Source organism: Oryzias latipes (assembly GCF_053564925.1).
Source record: "Oryzias latipes strain Hd-rR chromosome 1 unlocalized genomic scaffold, Olatipes_Hd-rR_3.1 chr1_Y".
Taxonomy (NCBI): Eukaryota; Metazoa; Chordata; class Actinopteri; order Beloniformes; family Adrianichthyidae; genus Oryzias; species Oryzias latipes.
The window spans coordinates 5128814-5146974 of NW_027616335.1; the positions used below are offsets into that span (position 1 = coordinate 5128814).

General features: G+C 40.5%; 1 protein-coding gene and 1 long non-coding RNA gene across 2 annotated transcripts; both read right to left on the minus strand.

The window, feature by feature from the left end:
* Positions 1-9121: 9121 nt before the first annotated feature.
* LOC144990353 (ATP-dependent RNA helicase DHX15-like) lies at positions 9122-12209 on the minus strand (the record flags this gene model as incomplete). Its single annotated transcript, XM_078943578.1, has 6 exons — positions 9122-9242; positions 9326-9495; positions 9591-9783; positions 10352-10478; positions 11672-11863; positions 11945-12209. Coding segments are annotated over 6 exons (1011 nt in total), but the record flags the coding sequence as incomplete, so codon positions are not given.
* A 454-nt stretch (positions 12210-12663) lies between these two features.
* LOC144990372 (uncharacterized) lies at positions 12664-17804 on the minus strand. The gene is made up of 2 exons (XR_013654359.1): positions 17163-17804; positions 12664-16324 (listed from the first exon to the last, which is right to left on the minus strand). It is a non-coding gene; the product is annotated as an uncharacterized LOC144990372 (long non-coding RNA).
* Positions 17805-18161: the final 357 nt, after the last annotated feature.

An 18161-nucleotide genomic window follows, 5' to 3' on the forward strand; every position in this document is an offset into this window, starting at 1 on the left:
TCACCTCACTAGGAGCAATATTATCCATGATATTTGACATGTTGGAATTAAAACTGAAAACAAGTTTGTTGACTGAATTCCCTGAGAGGGGAGGAGTCAGGGAGAACATCATGTAAAAATCTTCAGATGTTAATATTTACAGTAAGCGCAATGAAAAGAGCTGGGAGTGATAACATTTGATTCCTAAAACTTCAGGTCCCTTGCAACAAATGGCCTAATGAGATAAACTCCTAAACTGGATTACATAACCAATCCAGAAAGAAGACAGGAAAAGTGTTGCTGCTTCTCCTTAGCAGCAGGAAGTCTGAAAATGAAAGGAGGCGGGTCGTTAAGCTGTTGTAGACGGTCGTAATGGAGCAGCGTGAGGTTTCAGTCTGCAGTCCAGGCATTCAAGTCATTCCGCCTTAAATTCCTTGTAGCTTCTGCCTGCAGGTTAATCAACATCCCTTCCTGCTAAAAAATCAACACTCAATTATAAAATTCAGTCAGAAATGACAGACACGCCTCTGATAAGAAACAATGAGAAGATTTATGGTTTCAGTAAAGGAAGCAAGAATGCAATTACTTTACTGGTCTCTTTGAAAAAAAAAAATTAGTAATACATAACCAGGTGTTACGTCCCTCTTCAGAGAGGAGGGAGAAATGTGTAACATAAAGAAAATTATGATAACCGGGCGGGGTTAAAGTTGGCCACACAGCCGGGGTCGTAACAATAGGTAATTTACAATAGAATATCCTAAAATGGTTGACAAGAATAAGAGAATTTCACTTCAATTCTGAAAAACAAATGTGGCATCAAATCTAAATAGGCTTCCTTTTTAAGCTATTTTCTTTTAAATAAATGTGGCTACTATTAGGACATAATGGGCTGCAAACACAAAAGTATTTCTGTTTAGTTTCTCCTTTTAAATTAGGAACTGTATTCTGCAAAGTAAAACAGAAACCGCAATGAGGTTATTTTTATATGTGTGTGCCATCAAGACCATCAACTGCTGTGTTTTTGTCAGTGTGGTCATTAACCCTTGTGCTATCTTAGATGACCCCACCCTTACATTGACGTGTTCTCCCTACCAAGACAAAGGTGGATAAAGGTGGAAAGATTTCATGTAATCCATGGACACCAGTGAAGATCACAAATCATTGAAGAAAAAGGGTTCAGAGCACTGTCTAGTGGGTCTAGATGACCCAACTCCCAATGTTAAAGTGCCTAGGAAGCACAAGGGTTACAGCAGGTTTTCTCGCCTTCAAGTGGTTCAAACTGTAGTCTACACCAGTGTTTTTCAACCTTTTTTGAGCCACGGCACACTTTAACCTTGACAAAATCCCGCGGCACACCAGCATAAAAAAAGAAAAAAAGGAAAAGCTCATAGTCTGTATTGATCTACAGTCCCTCTGCAATCTTACATGCATTGTTGTGATAATTGTTGCAGAAAAAGCTGGAAGCTGCAGTTTTTTTTTCTAAAAGATGTATTAAAACTTAAGTTAAAAGATTAAAAAACTTTTACATGTGTGTTGGTTGTTGTTTTAAGACGTTAAGAGGAGAGACTCATTGTGCGCTAAGACAGTCACTTTAACCCAATGCACCTGGTGCCGAAAATCCAGCGACTGCAGACAATCAAGCTTCTCTGAGCTCCATTGTTTTGTTCACTTGTTCCACTGTCTGACACCAGATTCTGTGGAAAGCTATACCGCCTAAAACGAGCTTTAGCTGGTATTTTTGTTAGAACTGAGAGACTTATGAGCTAAAGTGAAACAAGGAAGTGAAGACTTTAACCACTCCTGATTGGTCAGACTGATGACATGTGATTAAGCCTTCAAGAATGATTGGTGGAGACAGTTAAAGGGGCGGGACCTTTCCTAAACCAGCTGAAGCTACGGCTAAATCCCGGTACCGTCGTTCTTATCAAAATGTCTTTAATAGAATCAAATAAACACAAAGAAAAAAGTATTTACAAGAACGTATGTGTTCACACCCAGGCGATTTTCGCTGACGATGAGCCGAGCGAACATGCAATTTCATTCCCTGACATTAGATGGCGCTTAATGTAAAACAGAAATACTCCTGTACACAAGGTGGCTCCTGTACACAAGGTGGCGCTGTGCAACTTTACGCTTCTTAAACTCGCTTTTCACTCAGAAGAAGAGAGTAAGTATTTACGCGCTTGTCAGAATCATACAAAGAAAACATGAATATTTCAAGCACCAGTAGCTCCAACTGGTGCTTAGTTCGGGGATATTTTACAATTTCCGTCATTATTTCTTCGCGGCAGTGTAGACGCTACTTGACGTATACCTTCTTCACTTGTATGTGTGCTCAGAAAGGCAGTTTGATGTTTGAGTAACATGAGTAACACACAGAAGGGCATTGGTAGAGACTCCAGAGGAGCCAAACACCAACTCCTGGTGGACAGAACAGTCGCTCAAGACTGCAAGTCACGACACACCAACCTGTATTGATTACAAGAAGGCCTATGACTCAATGCCACACACATGGATCACTGAATGCTTGGAGCTGTACAACATCAGCAGGACTCTAAGAGCCTTCATAGGAAGCTGTGGAAAACCACCCTTGAAGCCAATGGGCCTATCCAGGATGAAACATCCAAGATGCATGAGTACATCAAGCTTAAGGCCCCAACTGACAGTGTGCTCAGTGAATGTCTCAGGCAATGGAGAGCAGAGGATACAGTGCTGGAGGACAGATCCTCATGGGAGGACAAACCCCTGCATCAGACCATATGCCAGTCCCAAGCATTCTTTCTCGATCTGTGCGTATCAGCATTCAGCTTTGGTCATAGCCCTTGAAGCATAAGCCACTGGTTTCCAGTGCTCACCCTCAGCCTGGAGTAAAACAGCACCGATGCCATCTTTGGAAGCATCTGTTGACAGCTTTATCTTCTTGGTGTGGTCATAAAAAGACAACACTGGTGCAGTGGTCAGCGTGTTCTTAAGTTGCTGCCACTCACGCTCATGTCTAACTGTCCATTTAAATTCACTCTCCTTGTGCAGAAGCTAACGCATGCATGCCGTCCTTGATGTTAGGTTGGGAATGAATTTCCCTATGAAGTTGACCATTCCCATGATGTGTAACACTCCTGTCTTGTCTGTGGGTCTTGGCATGTTCTGTATTGCCTGTATTTTGTCTTGATCTGGTTGAACACCACTTGCTGACAGTTTATCTCCAAGACAGAGTATTTCTTCCACACCAAACTCACACTTGTTTTTGTTAAGTTTTAGTCCATACCTTTGTATACGATCCATCACTCTGCACAGTCTCGCATTGTGTTCTTCAGCTGAGGACCCCCATATGATGATGTCATCAATGTAGACTCGAACTCCTTCCAAATCCTCGATGATCTGCTCCATCGCTCGGTGAAAGATTTCAGTTGCTGACTTTATTCCAAACGGCAGTCTGAGAAAGGAGTGGCGTCCAAAGGGAGTGTTAAAAGTGCAGTACTTTGTGCTGCTTTCATCCAGCTTCAGCTGCCAGAAACCTTGTGAGGCATCGAGCTTTGTAAAATATTTGGCACCTGACATTTCACTGATGATTTCCTCACGTGTGGGTATTTGGTAGTGTTCTCGTTTTTTGCTCTCATTTAGGTCTTTAGGGTCCAAACATATTCTCAGCTCTCCATTCTTTTTCTTTGTGATGAGCATTGAGTTGACCCAGTCTGTTGGTTCATTGACCTTTTTCATTACTCCTAATCTGATCATTCTGTCCAACTCTTTCTTTAGGCCTTCTTTCAATGGAGCCGGAACTCTGCGTGCTGCATGCACTACTGGTTGAGCATCGTCCTTTAACTGTATTTTATAGGTGAAGGACAAAACACCAAAAACCTTGAACACATCTGTGAACTTCTGGACTATTGCTTCCACAGAGTCTTTTACTGGGCTTGTGGTTGGGATGATTCTGTATATTCTTTTCACAAGTCCCAATTCTTCACAAGCTTTGTTACCAAGAAGTGATTCATGTCCCTCATTCACAACAAAGAAGAACAGGTGGTGCACTTTTCCTTTCACTGACACACTCAGTCTGCATGTGCCCAAACACTTAATTGGCTGCCCATTGTAATCTTTCAGTCCAGAACTTTTCCTCTTTATTTCTGGTTTATTTTGCATTGCGTTCATGTCAGCCATGTTGATGAGATTTGCTTTTGCACCAGTGTCCAATCTCATAGTGACTTCAGTCCCATTTATCATTAGTGGAGCTAACCATTTATCCTCTTTAGTGACATCATTTTCCTTGTGTGGATTATTTTCTTGTTCATATTCACAATTTACCATTCCAACAAAGAAAGTGTCACCTAGCTCTGGCTCTTCAATTAAGTTTACAGTCTTTCCTTTCCTTCCCTCTGTTCGTTTGGAGAAACACTGTTTGGTTGCCTTGGCAGTTGGAGCATTGCTTACCAAAAGCTGGACACTGTCTGGGCTTGTGCTGTGAACCGCATCTCCTGCAGCTGAACTCCTCCTGCTGCTGCTGTGCAGGCCGGGTCTGCAGGCGTCTCTTCCGCTGAAACGTCACCGCTCCAATCGCTGCAGTACCGTCGCTCACCTGCGCTGAGGCGACCGCAGACATCTCATTAAAGTCTTCACATGTTTGTGGGACAACTCACTGGCCTGGCAGATCTTAATGGCCCCCAGCAGCGTCAGTTCAGTCTATTGAAGCAGCCTCTCTCTGATCTTGTTATCCTCCACGCTGAAAACAATCTGGTCCCGAATCATGGAGTCCTTCAGAGTCCCGAAATTACAGGACTGCGCATTTAAACGGAGGTCGGTCAGGAAGCTATCAAACGGCTCTTGTCCCCTCTGTGTCCGCGACCGAAACACGTATCTCTCGTACGTCTCGTTTTTCTTCGGAGAACAGTGCGCGTCAAATCTGCCCATAACAACATCCAACTTTTCTTCATCACCAGGATTGTCGAACACTAACGTGTTGAATATTTCAATGGCCTGTGGCCCTGCTATCGTTAGCAGTAACGCTACCTTTCTAGCAGTCCCATCGCTGCAACATACAGCTGGAATTGCTGCTTGAAGGTGCGCCAGTTTTCGTCGACATTTCCCGTCAGTTTCAAACTCTCCGGTGGTTTCAAATCCATATCGTCTTTTAAGTTTTACTCCTGGTACCATGTAATGTTCGTGTTTTCTAAAATGATGAAGAGGCCCAGTTAGCTTCCAGTAACTTCTTTTATTAGCCACGTTGTGCTACATCCACCATGCCACTTTCTTCTTCTATGCAACCACTTTAATACCAACCGGTAGAGTAGAGCTGTGACGGTGTCGAATTTTTCATCACCACGGTGATGAACCACCAGGGGGCGCGGTGTCGCTGTGAGAAAAAAGAAAAAAACACAAAAACCCCCGGCGGCCGCATCGGAAATAAATACAATTACAACGTACTATTCTTTGTTAACAAATAACAGTAAAAAAATAACAACTAAATATCTAACTTGTGAACTAACTTATAGGTGTTGTAGATTGACTGTGTGTGTGTGCAGAGCGTCTTGTGTAGGAATAGTAGGAAGGTGCGCAGACGTGTTTTGGGGGTGTGTTGATTCTTCTTCAGTGGACCGCTCTGGAGCTGCAAGCAAGTTTCACCAGTGCTCTCTGGTACAGACATCTTCTCAGAATATTATTTATTGCCCAGTAATAAACAGACTGCAGGCACTGTCCCTTTTCCGGTAGCAGCCTGACACCCATGAAGACACCCAGGAGTCTCCGCCTTTGTTTATTCAGACACGTATGTTACGCTGCAAAAATAGTTCCCAAACAAAACATGTATTGAGTTTCATGGAAATCTAACAGCGCGCGTTCATGTTTGGTGTTACGGACTGAAGGAGGACAGTAACCCCCCCCCCCCCAACACAAAATGAATACAATAGAAATTAATAATACAAAGCAGTAAATTTCCTTGCGAGACGGAAACTTCTGTTGTAGAATAAGGATGTGTGCTTCTGAAAGCGCGCGCCTGTTTGTGTGTAAAGGGAGCCGCGTGTCACGTGCAGCACAGAGACAGACAGTGGGAGCACGCGCGGTGGGAGAAAAGGAGACAACAGTCTGAAAGAAAGAAGGAAAGTCTGAACCCAGGACTAGGAGAAAAAGGAAATTATCAGCAAAGATGAATATGTTTAATGTGTTTATTACAGTTCCAAACACGCACCATATGCAAAAAGTAAAAAAAAAAGTGCGTAAAAAAGTGCGGTGATGCAGTGATGACCTCATCACCGCGGTGATGTGGTGATGCGGTTATCGTCACAGCCCTACGGTAGAGCCACCTAGTGGTCAACATAAGTTATTGCATAATATCACAACTGTTTGCCGCAGAATAGATATCATGGACACAGACATTATCAAACAAGTTGTGGGGAAACTTGGTGACTTATTTTCACTGCAGCTGGATGAATCCACAGATATGAGTGGACATGCGCAACTTGTTGCATTTGTAAAATATATTGACACGGACGACATCTGTGAACACATTGTATTCTGCAAAGAAATGGAGGGGCGAACAACCGGAGAGGACATTTTTAATGTCGTTAACATGTTTATCAGCTGGAAATCCTGCAGCAGCGTCTGCACAGATGCGGCTGCATCAATGACGGGCAGCGCCAAAGGGCTCATAGCACGGATTAAAAAAGAAAATCCCCACATCAAGTGGGCCCACTGTGTGATACACAGGGAAGCGCTAGCGTCCAAGAAAATGAGCCCTGTGTTGCACGATGTTTTGAACGACAGCATTAAAGTTATAAACTTTATCAAGTCAAGGCCACTTAATGCACATTTGTTCCGCAGCCTCTGTGAAAATACGGGAGCTGAACACACAGAACTGCTCCTGCATCCTGAAGTACGCTGGCTGTCCCGTGGATGAGTACTGAGCAGGCTGTTTGATTTGCTAGCTGAAGTGCACACCTTCCTGACAGAGCACGGATCTCCCCATGCCACCATGCTTGAGAACATGGACTGACTTGCTTTGCTATCTGCCAGATATATTCAGGAAACTGAATGAACTGAACATGTCCCTGCAGGGCAAGGACACCAGCATCCTGAGCCTGTATGACAAGGTGGGTGGTTCCCTGAAGAAAGCAGAGATGTGGAAAAGGCCATGTGATCAGGAGGATTTCACCTGCTTTCCTCAGTTGGATGTGTTTCTCTCAAATGAGGATGTGGCGACAGCTCCGGTGAAGTTAGTCAGAGTGGGACATTTGGCTAACTTGATCAGTGGTTTTCACTCCTACTTTACTGACATGGATGAGAAATCTGTGCAGCTGGATTGGCTGAGAAACCCATTTCTCTTGTCTGAAGCAAACAGAAGCAAGCTTCCTGTCACTCATCAGGAAAAACTGATGGAAGTAGCATCTGACCGTGGCCTGCAGATGAAGTTTGGTGCATCCACTCTCACACAGTTTTGGCTGTGTGTGAGGCAGGAGCACCCTGAGCTGGGACAGAAAGCTTTGGAGCAGCTGCTACCGTTTGCATCCACATATTTATGTGAGGCCTCCTTCTCAGCAATGATGCTGATCAAAACAAAGCAAAGAAACAGACTGTGCCTGGAGAAGAGCTTGATCACTGCAGTTGCCTCCTTGCCACCAAGAATGACAAAGATCCTCAGTGAGGTGCAAGCTCATATTTCTCATTGAAATGTATTGAGTGCATTTTTTTCTTCCTGTTCATAAATCACTGCCTGTTACATACTGTCCAATTCAAGTCAAATGTTCAATGAAAAGAGATTCACCTGCAACTTCTTTTTTTATCCTAACAGAGTTAACGTTAATTATTATTTGTGAGCAAATCTTTATTTATAAAGTTAATTTATTTTGTAAACTAAATATTAATTATTTATAATTAAGTTATAGATTTATTTCTGTGAACAGATTTTTTTTTATTCATGTACATTTTTTATTTTATATATTATTAGCAGCATTTTGCACATTTGAGTTTTGACTGGTTTTATGCCTTCTGGTGGTCAACTTCTTCTGTTTTTCCTTTTTGTTTGTACATCCAATGTTTGCCATATGAATGTTTTTGTCAGGTTCACTGTTGTTTGGCTTGAATAAATCTGACTTTACAGCACTGTACCTCTTTTTCTTCCAAAAATGTTTTGCTCGTGTCAGGGGGTACTTGACTAAAAATATATTTCTAAGGGGGTACATCACTGAAGAAAGTTTGAGAACCACTGCACTAGACAGTGCGCTGAACCTTTTTTCTTCAATGATTAGTGATCTTCACTGGTTTCCATGGATTACATGAAATCTTTCCGCCTTTATCCACCTTTGTCATGGTAGGGAGAACACGTCAATGTAAGGGTGGGGTCATCTAAGATAGCACAAGGGTTATATGTGCTTTTTATATCCAAATGAATTCCAAATGACAGCAGGAACTAGCTGACATGCTGTAGGAATTAGGGCTAAAATTAATAGAATCAATAATTTCCAGAATTGATTTAAATGCGATTCACCAGAGCCTGGATTGATTGGATTCAATTTTGACACATTTAGTCATATTTGTATAGAAATACATTTATAATCTACATATGTTTTTCTATTGACCTAATACAGTTTACATCTTGTATAAATGTAAACCAATAATAAAACAATGACATTATTAACTCCATATGGTGTTCCATGGTTTCTCAAATGGAGAAGCTCCAACAAAAATGTACAGATCATTAACAGATTACAATAATAAATGTTCTGCCTCTTCTGGATGTCTGTCCTGTTTCTGTTTAGCCACGGTAGATGGAGCTCGCGGTTTAGTATTATGATTTATTCCAGAAGATTGGACAAAAACTGTCCTTTAGACCACAAATATGGAGTCCTATACTGTTCATAATTAAATAAATAAATATTTAATTAATAAATAAATATGACCTCATGCAAATACACAATCAACCAATAAATCTCTCATAAATATATAAAACGATCATGAAATTGTAAAAAAAAGCTGCACACAGATTTTAAATTAGCCATTATATTATTCAATATATTTCATTTTGCTTTAAAAACCTGTTCATTATTTTAAAACAGCATTTTAAAATATTCATTTTAATCATGTGGAATATTATTATAATTCTACATCTTTTTTCAGAACCTCGGATTTCAAAATCAATATTTTCCAAAGTAGCTTTGTTTTTATTTCATGTTGCTGTTTTTCACAAGGCTGATTTATTTCATGAAGAGCTTTTTCAGCAGACTTCACATTGTGGAAAGTTGCTCATATTGTAGTACCTGGGTGCAATCTTCACCAGCCTGCAAAAAAAAAACACAAAGACGTACGGTTAGAATCCAAACCACTTTTTTTTTACTTTGAATTTAGAAGCCTGCACACTCACCACTCTGGTTTGATGTCTGTGCACGTTCTGATGTAGTTCTTGGTCGTGAGGACAAACTCATTGTAGAGCACCCACTCTGGCTTGTGGTCCAGGACAGTGGACGGGTGCAGCTGAACCACCTGGTTGTCTTTGACTGTGAGGTAATGTCCTGTGCGTTCCAAATGAGCCACCTGCAGAAGAAGCAGAAGAGCTCTAAACCTTTGCAGGGCAGGAGTAACACCAGCAGACGTACATGCCGGATGAAAGCAGCGTCAGCTCGTCTCACCTGCATGAAGAAGCCAGTGCAGAGAGCACGCCGGATGTTGATGTAGTAATCTCTGCTGGTGAACTCTGTGCTCCGCCTGGGCAGGTTAAAGCGGTCCATAATCCTCGACAGCTGCTGATGCACGTTGTCAGCAGACATCAGTGAGCGGTAGTTGACAAAGATGTCATAGCACCACTGGTTAGAAAATGTGTTTCTCCATTCATGCTGACTGGCTTAAAGTTGTAGTGATGAATAGAAAAACATGTTTTATTCAGTACAGCCAAACGTCTTAGTGTTTTTTGTCTATGTCAGGTGTGTCCAAACTCTGTGCAGAGTTAGAAGTTGAATAGTAAAGATATAAACATATCAGATTTTTGGTATAAAATCGACATATCCTACCTTAAATCTTAATATTGGACAACTGCCATCAAGTAAAGGAATCTGGATTATCAATTTCTACCTGTCACTTAAAATAATCGGCAAGCAAATTAGATAAAGATCAAATATTTTCATAGAACTGGGCACAGCGCTGCTGCCATCTGCTGGCCAAATGTGAAATAGCTTTCTTAGACTTGTGTCTCATCTTCCCATAGTAATGGTTTATCTTCTTCAATAACGTTTTATTGAAGGGGCTGCAGGTCAGAATAGATTCGATGACAGGCCAGACTGCAGACATACCTGGTTTACACAATATAAAGTTGTTAGATGATTGTGTGAACTAAGCGTAAGGTAAACAGATAAAAACAAAAGAAGACAACTCCGTGCAGAAGCTATTCTGACACTTACTTTGTTTGAAGGCATGGTAGACATTGAGCATCGTCAAGTGGTCTCCATCAATGTGAGCAAACCTCATCTTGGACTCGTCAGCTGCCTTCTTAGCCTCCGTAGGACGGACAAAGCACTGTGGGACTAAACAAGGTTGGTATGGGCCCCAACAAAGCCGCCCATACGGATGAGTCAAACGTTCACAGAAAAATGGAGCAAAGCCTATGATGCTAGGGCACTGGACACAGCGTTGGGACAGGGCAGGACCACACTATCAAAAGGGTAGAGGGGGAGCTGCGGTCTTTTCTCATGGTCATTTCCAACAGTAATGGATTTTAGTGCGGAGAGAGGGGAGTCATTAAGCACATCTGTAAAACAAGAGTTTTCACACAACTACAGTGTTAGGAACACCAGCAACGACTGAACTTTGCAAAACTTCAGGATCTGACTTTGGAATTCCATAAAGACTACAATTTTGACAGAAAATGTTAATCTCAAGGTACACAACACAATTGTAAACAACTAACAATATTGAAACTTATAGTTATTGTAAGTAAAGATTAATACTGGAACTTTGACATAAACCCAAGTGGTGCCTGCCCTATCCACATGTATAAATGATTAAAAAAATATCAACTTAGTCCACCCTTAATTAAAATAAAATTGAGAATAAATGTCTCAACATTTCTGCACCTAGAAAATAAATTCTCTAAATGTTTAAAAGTGAAAGGTAACAAGCTGGCCAAAAGGACAGGGTTTGTGTTTATTCTCAAAAACTAAATAAAGATTTTTATAAACGATTTGTTTCAAAACGTTAATCAGAACGTTAAGCTTTTTTTTCTTTTTTTATGTAATCAAGAAGGAACCGAAAAGTCATTCAAAATAGTGCTGCACTCATTTCTTTTTTTTCTTCTTTATACTTTATTTAACCCTCAATGGGGAAATTCTTTGCTGCATTTGACCCATCCCCTGGGGGAGTGGTGAGCTGCAACTGAACTGCGCTTGGGAGGCAGTAGCGTTACGGGCCTTGCCTAAGGACCCTCACTGAGTGATGTTAACTGCTCGTCATTGATATGGTAATTGCCCACAGTAACATTGTTTCTTCCCCTCCGGGAATTGAACCCTGGATTCCTGCATGGTAGCCACTCACCTTACCAACCAAGCTACTCAGCCACCTCATCCTGTTGAATGTACAGTCTTTGGCTGATTTAGTAGCCGAGATCATTTTTCATCAGAAAAGAAACCGTGTTGCAGACGTCTTTACTGGACACGTTATCAACCAGATCAGACATGGCCTACAGCAGGCAAGAAGATGTCAGCCCAGTCCTGGGCATTACCTGACAGCATGGCGGTGATGGAAAGAATTTCGTTGGAGCAGTTAAACTCGCAGCTCGCAATGACCATCTTTGCTAGCTGAGGATCCAGTGGAAACTCCGCCATCATGGAGCCCAGCTCGGTGAGGTCTCCGTCATCGTTGAGAGCGGCCAGATAGTTCAGCAGTTCAAGAGCTCTCATGAGGGTCTCTGGAGCTGCAGGTGGAGGGAGACAGGTGGAGCATTTAGGTAGAGAAATGGAAGTTGGAACGGTCCAAATTCAGCAAAATGACTCACCTGGTGGATCCATGAAATTGGACCGAAGAATCTCGGGGTATGTGTTATCCTGGAGAAAAGAGAATAGAACTGAACATTTATTAATGACATTTTTATTATCAGAATACAGGTTGTTGCTCAGTTTGTAAATAAGGTTGTTGTCAAGGCAAAGTGTTAAAGCGTGTTTGCAAAATATGCTTCTAGAGATGGTTTGACCCTTTAACACTTGAGATGCAACACCTAAATAACACACATTCGTTTTGACATAACACAACTCCTCTACCGTTCACGCCATCGACGTTAATCAGCTGATTGTGACGTGGAGGTTTGCACCACAAATGTAAATGGATGCATAATTGGTGCAAAGCCGATGTTCTCCGTGACAAAATCAGTTGATGTATGTTGATTACAAAAGCTCTTCACTATTGTAAATTTTTACATATCAGTGCAAAACTGCTTTTCCCCGCTTCTGCTTGACTTGTGTTAATTGCGTAAACGTTTTGGAAGTCAAAAGTATGTAAACACTCTGGTATAAGAGGATTAAAATGATATGTTTTTCCTTAAGGTTTCCCATTTGTCCAGTTTGTATCCTTAGATCTGTAAAAACTGCTTTTTATAAACTAACTGAATTGGTTAAATGTACTAAAGTATGAATCAAAATGAACTATAAAGCCAAACAAAATTGAAAAAGGTTTGGATCTAAAAACATTTTTCAATTTACAGGAATTTTCTTTTAACCACTGCAAGGTGATTCATTTCTCTACATTTATTTATTACAAATGGTTTGTCCTTCAGTTTGCTGAGCATCTATGGGTTTGTGAAAGATGCAGTTTTACTTGTTAGAAGGATTTCTTAAATAGTCCAACAGTTTTCATTCATGTGAAGCCAGACCCAGAGACTGCTTCCAATACAAAGTATATTATTTCATGCTTTATTATAGAACTATGAAAGACAGTGGGACAGTTTTTTTTCATTCAAAGAGAAAATGGTTTTGATTTCTGCAGAAAAAGTCACTTGCCTGCATCTCAGTTTTGTAGGCTTTCTCCGTGTAGAGACGGAAGCATTTCCCTGGTCGTGTTCTGCCGGCGCGACCCGCCCTCTGCTGGGCAGAAGCTTTACTGATGGCTGTGACCAGCAAAGACTCCACTCTGATCTGAGGATTGTACACCTGACAGCAACTTCTGGCTCGTACAGGGCAATCAATGAAAATATTGTCTGACCTTAAACCAGTGTGTGGCCTAAATCAGGTAGAGATGCACTTTGACATCATCAGATATGACATCATTACAGTCTGATTAGACTGAATCAAATTGATGTCAAAATGAGTCACAACGATGTCATTAGACACATTACATGTAATCCAGTGTCAGAATTTGACAGAATTACATCATCAGATAATAGTTAAAAGTCTACATATAGACCTCTTGGAAATCAATGAAAACATTTTTTGATAGGTGCACGCGGAATCCCTCACACGAACAAAGAAAAAACATGGAGTCAACAAATGCACATCACTACAAAGACATACATGGCAATGTCCTGTTACATATATGTCGCAAAAATGAAGAAACACATTATACGACAAGACGAGTGGCACCTGGGGCAGCAGAGAAACTCAATGACACCAAGACAAAAAGAGACAGCGGTGTCATGAAAGGGGAAACGGGAAAGGCAAAAGAACCCTTTCAGCTAAACGAGTGGACCCATAGGGACCCGTATCAACTGCCTTCCGTTCAGTACGGAAATCCAGCCCGCACTTCCTATAACCATAGAAAGAGCTTGCCACCCAGCAAACCTGATCAGTGCCTTCAAAATGATGTCCAGCACGAGCTCACACATCCTCAAACCAGCTCCACTGGCAAAGACCCAAAAGTCTCTGTAAAAGGAATGAGTCAGGACACGTCACCTGTGGTGTGTGTAGGGAAAAGAATGACTCTGGCGGACCCTGCTACAAAACCACCCAACCGGCTTTCTATCTTGGCATCCATGAAGCCGGCAGGGAACCTTAAAAAATTAGCCAAATAAATGTACAGTTTTTAGTTGTAGGCCAGTTAGTATAGTAACTTTAGACATTAGGATTAGAAAAGTTAAAAAAGGGAGAAAAAATATAGGGTCGGGGTTAGAGCATAAAAAGTAGGAAAGATTAAAATGAATGAAATCATGAAATTGGTTTCTGGACATATGCCATTATGTAAATAAGTCATTTTTGTATTGATTGTAGGTTTAGTTTTCAATGCAAAATAATGTGTGATCAAAAAGTAGAAAGGGGTAGAATTACAAAAAGAGGACTCTAGTTGCTGAAAGTTTTTCATTCTTTTTTTAAGTTTATTAGTATTATTTTAATAACTTGTCATGTCCAACAGCTGAGAACAAAATAGGAGCTGAATGCTTGAAAAATGTAAAAGCTTTGCAATATAACATCGGACATGGGTCTAGTTTGCAAAATCTGAGTTTGGAGTCACATTCTCAAATCTCTAGGGGAAGTTTGTTCTAGTGCGAGGCCTGCAAATGACCAAAATACAGCAAGAATGACACATTTACATCATTATAGCAGACTTCCTGTGCGACTGACAACTTGGTACCAGGAAACTTTTTTTGGTTTCCATGTGATGAAGAAGCCCTGTTAATATCAAGCTTGTACGTTCAAGCACAATGTGCTTGGGCCCTAATAACAAACATTACAAATACAATAGGATCCTGAATTTACAATATATCCCATAGTATTTTTGGCAGAAAAAAACGTGAGATTACTTAAGGTTAAAATAATTACATATTTTTATGATCATGATAAATGCACTTGTACAACGAAATAACGCTGGAACACAGAAGAAGAGGCCAGACAAAGAGAGTGAAAGAGAGATCTTGATGCACACTCGCTTAATTAGGCAGAGAAATATTGCAGCCCACTAGGCTTTAAATAGAATAATGCAAATCAAATAAATGGGAATAGATACATATGAAATTGTTATTTTCTATAGTTTTGTTTAAACAAAATTTAAAATAAAAGCTTTAATTTTCTCTAATTTGGTCTGAAAATGGAAAAGTTAACAAAATAATCTAAGAGCAAGAACACAGAAATACAATAAATCTACATTAATAAAATAGATAAATTAATAAAGAATAACATTCTTTATTTTAATGATTTGCATTGGATCACACAAAAAACAACCTGCTTTAAGAAGCATTGAAACAAAATAAATAGGAACATTTTCAGGAACACGCTTTTGGAATAAATAAAAAAATCACACTATAAGCCCCTACACTCTAAAAAAATGCATCACCTCAACAAAATAAATTAACACAACCCTTTCCATTAGTCATTTAATGTTGGGTCAACTTCTAATGAAATTAAGTTCAACTAACAAGTTAAGTTAAGTTGAGAGAACTAGATTTCCTTTTACAGTCTAGAGTATCTTATATTAGCACCAACATACAATTTAAAAGCATAAACATACCTTTTGAAGTTGACCACTCATTTAAATACATTGTTTCAACTAGTTTTATTAAATTTAACTGAAAGGATTTTTATGTTGTATTAAATTTATTATAATAATGATAAAATTAAGTTTTTAAGTTGACACCTCTAAAAAATGTAAGTTGCTTCAAATGGACTTCTTTCAACAGCTCTTGTTCAAGGCAATAATATAATAAATTGCCTTACAACATGAGTGCTTGGCAATGAAATCTTTCTTTCAGAGCAAAATATAAAATCCCCCCTAAAAAACAAAAACAAAAAAATGCTCTGACATGCTCAAAATTTTGAAATTCAACAGGGATATTTTGGTTTAAACAAAGTTATATACTTCATTGTTGAAACAGAGTATCAAATGATTTGCATGAGTTAAAACTCTGCGTATTAAAGAGACTTTAGATTTTTAAAATAAGCATGCACACATTCCTGGATGTAAAGACTTTTTAAACACTTTTACTGAAAACAAATATTTGTGCAACATTTGGAGCTTCACAAGATCAACAGCATGGGTGCTTTTTCAACGGTAAATCATCTTTAGTATTAAAAGGAAATCCACAAATACATATTAAACATATTTTAACACAAAAGTGACAACTTCAAAACAAACCACTGGGTCTTGTGTTCAGAAGATACTGTTTTTGGACCTCAGCACTGGGCTTCTGTCAATCAAAGCCAAAGAACAACTTCAGAAATACTTCAAGAGTGCATCTAAGTTTCTTTGCAGAGCTCAGATTCTGAGCACCTCAGAGCAGCAACTGTTTATCTGGAACCCAGTTCTAGAAAATGTGGTATCAGCACAGCAGCCAACCTCTGCAGGTGAGCCAGATGCTCAGGTATGATGCTCAAAAGTAGAAATGTTCACGACCAACCTTTTTCTTTCTTCCTCTCGTGGCTTTTGAAACATCTGTTTATTCTTTCTGAGATGATCCCTGAAAATGGACATGATTAAATTGTCTTCTTACCGTCTGTTCCTTGCGAGCTACTGTCCTCCATGCTTTGCAGCTAACCCCGCTGCATTTATAACTGCTCACCTGGATCAGGTGAGCTCAGTCACGCAGAAACTGGGAACTCTCAATCCAGCTCATCAGCATTCGCTGAAGCAGGGTTAGCTGCAGAACAAGCAGGGCAGCAGCTCACAAGGAACAGGACTGGAGACGCCTGAGACTGATTACAGATCAACAACGCCCTCTGGTGTTTAGCTGATGCATAACAGTAGAGCTGTATCCCATCATGCATCACACATATCCCATACGTGGCATGTACCAACTAGCCTTCTGATGTAAAATGACTGCTAAGGAGTATAATGCTTTTGTAGAGCTTTTTAAAATGTATAAATCTGATCTCTAAACATCATCCGTGTCTTCCATGCAATGTAATGAGACACACAGACAGAAATGTGAAGGTGTCTGCTGTAAATATAACTATTGCTCACATCCATGTTTATGAATGACTAATTATTTCACTCACATAAATTAATTATAGTGTGGGAACAAAATATTTATTATTTTACCCATGTCAGGTCACGGGCTCCTTAGTAAGACAATAAAAAGAAGAACTTTTTTTTAAAAATACCAAAAGCCTAAACAACCCATGTATAGAATACAAGCTTTGATAAAGAAAAAACACCAAGGCTAGAAACAGACAGTTCTTTGTGGCTGCCAGCAATAACTGACTTATTATTAAAAAGACTGAAGCATCAGCAAGTGTCACGCGCTTTGATGAAAGGTTTGCACCACTTTATGCTATCCCAGCATGCAAAGCACGTACATCCTGACTCTGAGACTCAGATATCAGACACCTCCCCTCTTCGTCATCCTCCTCCTCCTCCTCTTCATTCTCATGCTCAGCCTCACTTCCTGGAACCTGCATGCAGAGACACAGCATGGGATGGTGGGATTAATGAAGTCATCAAAGGGAGAACAGTTAGCAACTTTTGTTCAGCATCATCCAAACTTACATGACATTCATTCTAATGCAGAATAATGGTCCCATTTCTACTAAGGCTGGGTTGATAAAAATCAATCTGAATCGATCCAAGATTAACAGATCAATAATCGATCCGTAAAAGTAGAGATCGATCTTTTATGCCTTTCCTTTTACGGTGACCTAACAGCAGTAAAGCCAAAGCCTTCTAGCTTGAATCAGGATCAGGAATCAGGATCAGGAATCAGGAAATCTTTATTGTCATTTTATCACATGATAAAACGAAATTAGGCTCTCTGGTCCTGGGCTAGTCGTTTACATTCAGACATAAATAAATAATATGATATCAATGTGATATCAATATGTTAGGGTATGGTTCCTGGTGAGTATTGCACAGAAAGTATGTTTCCAATTGCACAGTATATTATATTAAGCATTGCACAGCCCTGTGATATTGCACATGAGAATTAGCTTGCTGTCCATGGAGGGGGGGGGGGTGCAGTGATCAATCGGAGTTCAGCAGTCTGACTGCTTCAGGGAAGAAACTGTTCCTCGGTCTGGTGGTCCTGCTCTTTATGCTCCTCAGTCTCCTGCCTGAGGGGAGCAGGGAGAACAGAGGGTGTGAGGGGTGAGTGGGGTCTTTCAGGATGCGGGAGGCCCGTTTCCTGCATCTGGTCGTATAGATGTCAGTGGTGGACGGCAGGCTGCAGCCCACAGTCCTCTGTGCAGCTTTTGTCACTCGTTGCAGAGCTTTCCTCTCTGCCGCAGAGCAGCTGCCGTGCCACACCGTGATGCAGGAGGTCAGGACGCTCTCCACCACACACCTGTAGAAGAAGGTCAGGA